This window comes from Caloenas nicobarica, chromosome 12 (assembly GCF_036013445.1).
Source record: "Caloenas nicobarica isolate bCalNic1 chromosome 12, bCalNic1.hap1, whole genome shotgun sequence".
NCBI classification, from domain to species: domain Eukaryota; kingdom Metazoa; phylum Chordata; class Aves; order Columbiformes; family Columbidae; genus Caloenas; species Caloenas nicobarica.
Genome location: NC_088256.1, coordinates 7537433 through 7548033, shown reverse-complemented (window position 1 = coordinate 7548033; position 10601 = coordinate 7537433). Strand labels below are relative to the sequence as shown.

The 10601-nt window shown below is 42.6% G+C and overlaps 1 protein-coding gene across 3 annotated transcripts in view; it reads left to right on the top strand.

Annotated features, from left to right (window-relative positions):
* The first annotated feature begins 905 nt into the window (after positions 1 to 905).
* RPS6KA6 (ribosomal protein S6 kinase A6) overlaps positions 906 to 10601 on the top strand; it is a 40477-nt gene continuing 30781 nt past the window's right edge. For 2 of the 3 annotated variants that reach the window (XM_065643617.1, XM_065643619.1), the window contains exons 1-2: positions 906 to 1070; positions 10363 to 10422. In XM_065643617.1, coding sequence (XP_065499689.1) covers positions 990 to 1070; positions 10363 to 10422 — 141 coding nt within the window. In that variant the 5' untranslated portion in view covers positions 906 to 989. The remainder of the gene's footprint in view (positions 1071 to 10362; positions 10423 to 10601) is intronic. The other variant, XM_065643618.1, reaches the window with a different exon arrangement.

The window sequence follows — 10601 nt, the reverse complement described above, 5'->3', positions numbered from 1 at the left end:
TCATCCGTGTTTTTTTTTTCCTACCCCCTCAGGTTTGGAAATCCTGTGGTGTTTCTCTCCGCACACATGCTTGGAAACAAAGGCGCCCGTCCGCGCGTTGGTAACGGCTGCTCCGCTCCGCTCCCCGCAGACCCGCGCTGCACGGCTCCCCCTGCTTTCCACCTCACCGAGAACCCGGGGGGACCCACGCTGTGGTTTTCCACTTCCCAGCCTGTGTTTCATCTCCCGCCACCACTGAATTTGGAAGAGCTAAACTAAACTTTTTGTTCCTCCTCCCCGCTCTGCCCCTTCACGGGGAAGGAGAACCTCTCTCCTCAGGGCCGGGCTGCCCGGGCGCCGCCAGCCCTGGACGGAGCTCGGGAGGGGAATTCCGGGCCCTTCTCTGTGGGACAGCGATCTCTCAGCCGGGAGGCACCTCACTGACGTCACGCGCTCGCTCTTTTTGCCCTCTTTTGCTTGGTTTTCAGCGCCCCCGCGCCGCTCTCCGAGACGCTCCCTCAGTCTCCCCTCAGGCTCAGGCGGAACGCCCAGCTGCCCCCGGCAGCTCCGCGCCGCCCGCCCCCACCCTCACGGCTCCTCACCGCCGTCCCTCCAGCGGGGGGGGCAGCGCCCGGTAACCGCAGCCCTCCCCGTGGCGCAGACCGGCGTGTCCCCCGCTCCGCCAGCCCTGACCCCTCAGCGCGGCCCAGAGACCGTTAACGGCTCCGTGCGTCACCGCCCCCCCGCCATGCAGGGGATTCTCCGGCCCGCCCTGACGTCATCCCCATGCCGCGCAGGCCCCGCCCCCGCCGGCCGCCATGTTGGGGGGTGTGCGCGGGGGAGCGCAGAGCGGCGCCGCCCCCGCCGGCCGGCAGCAGCAGTAGCCGGAGCTCCGCCGCCGCGCTCCATGGGCAGCAGGACGGGGCCCGCCGCGGCCGCCCGCCGCCTCTGAGCCGGCCCGCGGGCCGGGGGATGTGCAGCGGCTGCCCGGCTGGGAGGAGAGCCGGGACATGGTGCCGTTCGCTCCGCTGGAGGACGCGGAGGAGCCGGAGCCCTGCCACAAAATGGAGCTGTACGTGAGCGGCGGCGAGGTCAGTGTGCGGCCGGGCCGGGCGGGGCTCCGGGCACCTGCCTCCCGCTCCGCGGGCCCCGCCGCCGCCTGGGAGCGGCCGGACCGTAACGCCCCCGGCTCCGGCCTCTCCGCGCCGGCCCCCGCCCCTCCCCGGCTCCGCGGGTCCCCCCGCCCCGCCGCCACGGCTCGCTGCCCCCGCTGTGTCCGCCACCCGCCCCCCCCACGGCGCCGGATCCCGGCGCCGCCACCGCTTCCCCGCCTCCCTCGGGGTGCCCGCCCGCCCCGGCACCTGGCCTGCTCACGCCTCCGGGGCAGCCGCGCCGGCACCGGCCTTCCTGCGAGCTCGGCCCGGGGCGGCCCGTCCCCGCCTCCGCCGCCGCGGGAGGGCCTGTCCCCGCGGGCCTCCCCCGCCGCCGCCGCCTCGCAGCCCGGCCGCGGCTCCGGGGCTGGACAGGCGGCGGCACAGCGCGGTCCCCGCCCGGTGCGGGCTGCGAGGCGGCGGGAACACGTGTGGAGTTTCGGGGGGAGCCGAGGCGGTGTGTGGGGACGGAGCGTCAAAGGCCGGCGAGCTTCGCGTCGCCTTCTTGACCGTGTCAGTGTCACAGTTGTCGGTTCCCGGTTAATATACAGCTCTGGAGTTTTCTTTGTAAACTCGGTTTTATGGCTGTAGCTCCTGTGGAAAGTTACTTAAACTTCTGCAGATTTGATTGTACTGATCTGGATGGGCATCCAGGTAGCTTGTCACTAGGAGAGGTCTCTTTGCTTTTTCTTCGAATAACCATATCATAACTCTCCTACACACAACTAAAATAAAGAATCAGGAGTGTGTGGCAGAGGTTTGGATGCTTAAGCATTGTAAAGAACAAGGAAAGACTTCAAGTGTCTTCGAGGTATTGCTTAGCACTCAAGGTGCACCCATAAGCAAGTAAAAATTGGTAAAACTGGCCATGCTGTAGTAATGCATGTATCAGCAGAACGTGACGCTCGAGTGTTAAAAGTTTTGCACTTTTAAATCAGAAGCACAGGATTGCGTGTCAGGTATCGTCGAGTGTGACAAATAAAAGATTACGACTAGGTGTATTTGACACACAAAAGATGTTATCTAAATAAAGTTTCTTAAAACTGGTCCGACTTGCTTTCCAGGATGCTGTAGGACTTTCTTATCATAAGTAAAAAAGGCTGTAGCAAATTCATCTCTAAGTACAGAGTACACAAAACAGGCATAGGTTAAAGTTTTAGGAAGAGTGAAAGGATATCCTGGAAAGAATCTTGTTGACATATTATTCTCTGATAAAAAAATTATACATATAAAGGAAAACCCCAGTAATTTGTGATAGGAATACAACGTTGAGGTTTTACATTTCTTATGGTTTTTCAAAAAATTTATTTTCTATAGCTGTGTCTACAGAGTTCCACTTCCAAGTACTGTAATTACTGGACATGCATTTCTACACTGTGGCTGCTAGACTTTTTAACACTTTGAAATATTCTAATGATCTAATAATATTTGATGCAGTCTCTGTACCTTAATAGTAGAGAAATCCTAATTAAGCTAGTGAAGCTACATGTAAGGATTAAAAAGTCAGCGGAAGTATTAAGGCTTGTTTGTTAATCTAGTGGTTTGTAAAAATAATATAGGTATGAATACAAAAATAGTTAAGGTATGAAGCTTATTGAAGGTCTGAGAACTTTCTTGGCCCCGTTGATCGGTTCTTGAAGAATATTGTGATACATCAATGTTAAAATAATAAAACTTAAGAGTATTGCAGTTGAAGTGTAAACATTAGTGGTTATTGTGCATCTGTCAGTACTTTTTGACTGGACAGATACCCCTCCACCGAGGCCGATGCTGCTTTCAGAGTGTTGTGTTCAGGGCTGCTTTTGTGTACAGATTTTGCCATAAATATTGGCTTGGCAGTTAGAAGGAGGCTGGGGAACCAGCTGAGCCAGGTAGTTCTGCTGATGGTGGTTACGTTTCAGTGATTTTTTTTTTTTTGAAAACTTGACTGATCTTGGGCCGATAAAGAGACGTGAGCTTGTTGTAGGAGACTGGTTCTGAAGTCACGCTCCTGAAACCAACAGAGCAGAGGATGATGGATCTCCCAGTGAAACAGCGTTTGTAACATCTGAAGGCAACTGTTTGCAACAGTCCTTTAAATTGTATTTTCCTCAAGCCCATACACGAACTACTTGCTTAATAGGGTCTGCATGAAACTATTGCGGTTGTGTGCTTGTTAAAATGAGACATCACGTTTGTTACGTCCGTGTTACGTTTGGCTCACGGCGTTTTGAGGCTTCATTTATACCAAAACCATTTTCTTCAAGTTGTGTATGAAGTTCCCAAATTATATTAACAAATATTTGTTGTTGCCATAATGCTTTATATTAAGTGCGTGGCAGGGGTGTGTAGTACTTTTCACTTGTTGGAATTCTACATTCGCGTTGTTTGGGGATTTAACAAAGGTTTATTTTGTGTTGAAATTAAATTTGGTTTGGATTCTTCACTTTAATTTTATAGAATTAATTATAGCCTATAGTACTTACTACAACCTTACGTTGGCAATCTGATAGGTGTTGGTGACCTTGGACTTGCTGGAAATACAGTCAACAGTATTCCCGTTAAACTGTCCTATAGTTTGAAGACCAACTTACAGTGCTTATTTGTCCATCAATTGCAGCATAGGAGGGAAAAAACAGAGAAACAGTTCTCTGAGGAATCTGCTTGTTGACTAAGTTTAGCATTATGTTGTTAGAAATAACTTTGTTTCCAGTGAAGAACAAATGCAATCTTGAAGACAGGAAACAAACTTTCATGCTTTAAGGCATAAGACCAAAGTGAACTGCTGGAAGAAATTCAGGAGTTAATTATTTTGCCCTTTTTCCACATTGGTTGTCTCTGAAGTGCCCAGAATTACATTTGGGACTGTATGCTATGCTGTTCCTGTCTGGTCTTATGTTCCTATGGCAATGCCACTTGGGAAGCAATTTTGTGACTGTGGGAATTCCTTAAGAACAGGTAGGAAGGGTTGGTGTCATGCAGATTAAGCTTCAAATATTGAGTGAGCTTCTTTCCTCCTAAATATAGGATTAAGAAGTATTTTCATTGTAATAAAAGTAGGTACAAGAATGTTGATTATAATCAACTGTTATAGGTTATTAAAATATCATTGCAGTCTACAAAGAAATGTGAAAGTAAACATTAACATTTTATTGACCAAGCTGAATGAAATTCAAAAATCCTTGGAACTGGGCAGAATTACAGTAATTTTGGATTTTTCTGCCTGTTTGATAGAAGTAGTCTTTCCTGCATTTAAAAGAAGTGTAGTTGACTGAAGTGCCTGCTGTTTGCAGTACATGAATATTGTGAGTTGCGTAAACCCAACCTCATACGCAAATATTTATTTATGAAATGAATACTTCAGAAACCCATTGCTTAATTGGCTGACAGTGATGAGGAAGACAAGGCTATAACAACCAAGTGACTAGAAATTCAAGTATTCTGCTGGGAAAGTGGGCTGCACTGGAAGTTGCAGCCTTCAGAGGGCATGTACATCAGTTGAGCTTTGCTGCTGTTGTACCTAATCAGTAGCGCATGCCAATTTAAATAAATACATCTTTGATTTGGGCCATTAGTCCGTCTTCTTAAGTGTGTTCTGAGCCCGGTCTATCAAAGGCCACTGCGTTTTGTCAGCGTTAGGAGTTGCATAACTCCTCTGAGTAATTACTGGCAGTGACGTGGATGACTCAGCTACCTAGTTTTGTGCATCTCCGAAAATCTCCACAATTAGGTGGTGTTATGCTAAGAAAAAAAATGTTCAAGTTACACACAATACTGAGTGCCCTCAGCCATTGCAGCAATGTACAGTTTTTATAAAGATTTAGGAGAACAAAGTGCCTTTAAAAGAAAAAAAAAAAAAAGTAAGCACATTAATACTCTTAAATGGAAAACAATGAGTGTCTTTATGCATTGAAAAGTGCTGCATTACAATAATAGTAATAATTCTGGTTTGGTATACCGCTTTTGAAGATCGTTTTGGAAATCTGCTCTGGTATTCTGAGTCTCTAAAAGGAGCGGGGGGTCTGGTCGAGGTTGCTCACCTTGGTTCCTGCAGGATAGCTTGGGGGAGACTTTGCGATAACCCGAAATCAGAAGAATGGTATGATTTGTTAACTCAATATGTAGAATTTTAATATTTATACTACATTAAGAATAAAACTTGAAATATGTTGTTTTCATCGTTTTTAAATCTGACTCTTTTCCAGTGTTCTCTAATCTGCCAATAAACACGAGTGGCTGCTTTATGCACTTTAATTTTGGAGTTGAAATCATCTCCTAGACAGGTGGTAGTAGAAAGATCTCAAGTTCTTCACTAGCTGAATGATCCCTGTGCTTGTGGCCAGGTTTGGGGCTTGTCATAGCTATGACTAGTCTGAGACACACGTAATTCTCCCTGATCTCTGATAATGGGAAGGATCAAAATGTTCTCTTAAAATCAGTAATTATATGTTGCTGGAGGTTTGCTATCCTGTCTGAATGTGTGATTTATTTGCCACAGGAAAAGGACTTTATAACTTTCCCTAGTGATTGATTATGGGTTTAAGGTTTTTTTGTTTGTTTGGGGTTTTTTTTGGTTTTTTGGTTTTTTAAGGTAGATGGCTTTATCTTCTTTCACTTGGTATGTTTAAAAAGAGCGTGAGTTACCCAGACTGTTCCTTTTGTATGAGGAGCTGAGGGACGGAGATTTGTGTGGGTGGTGAGCAGAAAATTCAGCGTAGACCTGCAGAGTCTGACATGGGTGCTGCCATCAGCAGGACATCCTTCCTCTGGCCACCTGCTGGGACTTCCAGACGTTAAAAAAATATAAATTAGCCCCCTCACCTGTTTAGCTGTGCACGGAACCCGCAGATTTCTCAAACCTATCTCAGGAAAAAAGATTCAATAGGCCACTGTGTTGCTAATTAAATTAGTGATGCAAAATCTCTGCAGATGTAGTTCAAAATTAAATGAGGAACAAATGTGGTCTTAACAGGGTTTGATTTCTTTTTTTAAAGGATTTTTTTATTTTTTATGAAGTCTTTTTGAAATAGTTGGGGTTTCTAATGTAAGCTTCCACTCCAACATTTTGAAATAAGTATTTAAAGTAATGCTTTTGTATGTGGGGAAGCAAACTGGTTTGTCTGGTGTTCATTTGGAAGAATTGAGAGGTGTAGGTCTGGCGACTGGGCCTGCAGTAACTTTGCAAATTAAGCGCAGTGAAGGAGAAACCACAGAGGGTGCAGGAGCTTTTGTTGATCTATATGTAGAATTCTACATGTTTGAAGCCAAGCAAGATTATACGTGAGTGGTGATGACTCTTTCTGCTTCTAGTAATACTATGATAGTAAAATTGCCAGTTCTGGTTTTTTTCTGTAAAATTTTTATTTCTGCTTGAATGCCTAAATGAAGATGCGTGAAAACAGGGCAGAATGAACCAGCTTTACATCTTCTTCTGTTTTTCCATGTAGTTAAACATTTTTACTGACTGTTTGTCTAGCTGCTTTCGGCCAAACCCTGTAGATCCACCAAACCATAACACACGTACCATGGAAACTCTTAAAACATCCTTAATAGGGGGGAAGATGGTTCTAATCTTTGGTAATGCTGGGATTACTCTGTTCTGCTGTAGTTGTCAGCAGGAAAACATGTGCAAGAGTAGTTAAGCCTTTTACCAGCCCACAGAAGCCTTTGGATGTTCTCCCAAGGTGATGGGTACAGTCTGGGATCCATCACAGCGATTATATTTAAATCAGAAAGCAGATTGTGCCGCGTTACCTTGGGACAGTTTGGCATTGGAGGATCGGGGCTCAGCCCCCACTTCTGGAAGAGTTAAGTTTCTTACCTGCCAGGTTGTCTGGCCTTAACTTTGTTCTCTTTTTTTAATATATATAGTGGGTTTAGTTGTTTTTATACTGATCAATAATGCAGAATACTTTCTCTAACTTCATTTTTTTTTTAATTTGGAAAGTATTGATACCGTTTGCCTAAATGTCTGAGTTTAGTTTGTGTCTTAATTAATGTTAATATTTAAGATGTTCAGTTAATGGTAGTTTAGCATTACTGAACAGCAAAATGATTCAAGGATGAAAGAATCTCCTTCAGAATAATGATACTTTCTCCCTTCCACCTGTTCTCTTTATAAATAGACATGCTTTCTAATTCTCAATAATGAATTGAACTTGTGCCTTCATAGATATTTAGTAGTGACTTAGACATCAAAATTGTTCTGTTCTATATATGTTTGTGCATAAATATTCGTGATGAAATTATGAAAAAGGGTCCCAGTTGGCTGTGGAAGCAGAATTTTGTATTTGGTTTCCATAAAGGTGGGAATTAAGCATTAATTGTGATTTTTATTTTTTGCCTAATCCAAGAGATAGTGGAAACTTCTAGTTGCTGAAACTTGGCCAGTATAAGTAACTGTACAGAACAGTAATAATTTGGTTTTTGTCATTAAATTTTAGTACCGAATGACTAACAAACTACTAGTTCTTTAAAACTACTAGACTTCGGGTTGAAATCCAATAGGTTCATTGTTGTCCAGTTTTGTTTTTTGTTTTTTGGGGTTTTTTTTAAATGGACAGTGACCAGGCTCCACGAACAAGGCAAAAGTGTAGTTGTGTATATCAGGCAATAAAAGTAGATTCATGCACTTGAACATAAAATTATTTGGACTAAAAACTGGCAGACATCCCAGTCTCTGTAGTTACAGGGAGACTGGACAGGAGAGAGAGGAAAAAAAAAACCATGAGCAACAATGAAGGGGAAAAGTGTACGATAGGAAATTGTTAATTAAGATGACATTTGATTACCTGCCATAAAAATTCAATAACTTACTATATTTGATTTGCCAGAAAGCTAAATATACGCCTACATGGCGTGCTCAGGAACTACGTACATCAAATAACACAATGATTTGGGGTTCAAAACCCCCCAGTCCAGCAGTGACAGTTTTCTGTGACTGATTGCCTGGACTTTAACTACTGTTTTGAGTGTATCTGCAGTTCTTCTGGATGGTAGTATTGGTTCCAGAGCTTAAATTTAAGTAAAAAAAAAAAAAAAACCACAACTTGGAAAATGACCGTATTTGAAGAAAGAAAAGGTGAAATGCACACCAAATTCAAATTCAAGGCCATGAGTAAAGAATTGGATCATATTTCTGAGCACCTGGAGTAGAAACCCATTTTCTTACTAGGTCCAAACAAGTTTTTTGGACAACTTTGGTTTGTCTCACGTTGATTTACACTTGAAGGTAATCTAGTGGTATGTGAAAAGAAATCGCATGGCAGTGGAGTGTCTGAAATGAGGTTGGAGCTCATCTCTGATCCAGACCTTGGTATTATTCAATTAATTCATCCAATAACAAGTGTAGTGGGTGTCCTGTCCCTCCCAGGATCTAATTTGGAAAAAAAAAAATACTTAAAAAGAAGTGTTATGTAGCAAATTAGTAGCATTGAATTCCATAAGTATGTTGAGTTTTCTGAATCCAAGGTAATAGGTTAGTAATTTTTGGCCTTGAGAAATGAGGGTGGCAATGTGTGATATATATTCCTGATGAACACGTGCCTAATATGCCAACACTGGGTTGGACTGATGGGTTATAGTTAATGTGAAGAGTATGTGTGTTAACTGAGGCTAAAATAAACAAAAACTTAGAGTGAAAGTGACCAAAGCCTCATGATACTTTTCTTGGTATAGAGATATATGTATGTATGTGTATATATATTTTTTTTTTCAGTGAGGAGATAGTCCAAAAATAAGTGCCAGTATTTTAATAAAAAATTGGAGAATTTAAGAACTGAAGATTTAATTTTATCAAAATCACTAATTTAGGACTTAGCTCTTAAAAGCTCTACTTGGAAGTGGTTGGATTTGTTTAGAAGACACAGTAGGGGTTGTACAAACCTGTCCCTTCAGCCTGACTCGTTCATCAAGTTTTTGGTTTTGTTTTTAAAGAGGGGCATGGTCTGTGTGGCATTTTAAGATTCTTTGTGGTCCTGTGTCTTACCAGTTCACATACTGATAATCATACCACATTGCAGTATGTATAAATACACACAGATGTGTATTTTAGATAAATTCAGAAGTACAAGGAAAAAAAAGTCATTACCCAGCCTAAGAACTTAATTGCTTCAACTTCCGCTTTCAGGAAAAAAGTAGTTTCAGTTTCCTTATGTTTTTTCTAGTTGGTATTTTTTGTGCGAGATCAGTGCCACGTGAAGGTAGTGATAGCAAACAATTAACATACAAATAAATTAGCAATTATCGCTAGCAAAATCCATTATTGTCTTCACCCATTTTGTCAGGCATTTCCAGTTTTTAATCATTGCTTTACCTGTTGAAAAAGAGCACGTCCTTTATATTTCTGTATTTTTTTCCCGTTTCAGTTGTTAAAAAGCATTGAACTGTTTGTTGCTTAAGGAGAGCTTAAACTAAATAACTTTATCTAGAAATTTAGCTATTTTTACTGTGACCGTGGGCTTGACATCTTCTTTGTTTGAAGTGTGTGAAGGAGGGTAGGCAAATGCTGGCAAGTATTGTACTTGTTGAAGAGCAAATCACTGAGTAGTTTCTGGCCAGATGCATATCCTACTTTTTTGCCTCTGAAAAGTGTAATTTTTTAATTGATCCACAAATATTTTAGCATACAGACCTACAGTTTCTAAAGTACTTCATTAAAGTTTGAGGGTTCCATTTGTTGGATATTGAAATAACTTCTGATGCAAGCAAATTTTTAGAGGAATCTAATTATTTAAAGAAATGGGTAATTATATTTGTGCATAAGAGTTCTGTGGTAGGTATTCTCCATTCTACCTGCCCTTGCACTACTCCCTCTTGCCCAAAAATAGTTGAAATCACTTTTGAATGTTTTATCCTTAAATTGCAAATTAATTTTCAGCAGCAGATTTTAGGTTTCTGGTTTAGGTTTTGTGCATAACGGAAGGATTTTACATTAGCGTCATCTTGTATGGATGGTATCTGTAACTTTTAAAGAAGGAATTTTTAATTCATTCCAATTAAGTAACACTATGGAATGGCATTTGCAAAGCGATATGTTGAATGATACACAAGGGAGATGGTAAATGTAACTACTAAGCAGAAGTATTTGTCTGAAACTACAGTTTTAAATTAGAGCAGCAAGAACACCAGTTTTCATTCGTGTGCTCTGAAATGTAAATTGGTCAAATTACAATCTCTACTTATTTGAAATTGTTGGTCTTAATGTTTTATTTTCTTTTTCTTCTCCCGAATTCCTCTTCCTCCCCGTCTCCAGCTAAATGGCCTTAAAATGGCAGATGAGCCCATGGAGGAAGGTGAACCATATTCCTACCATGTAAGTAGATTTGATGAATATTCGTTTTAGACACTCACTAGCGTGACTTCCTTTTGAAGCAAAATTTATGCATTCCCTGCTCTTTAATAACTTTTCAACCGATGATTTTACTTGACCAGATCTTAAAAGGCTCCAAGTCTCAGAGTTGATTCTGAAAATTAGTAGCTGTTGAGAGGCTG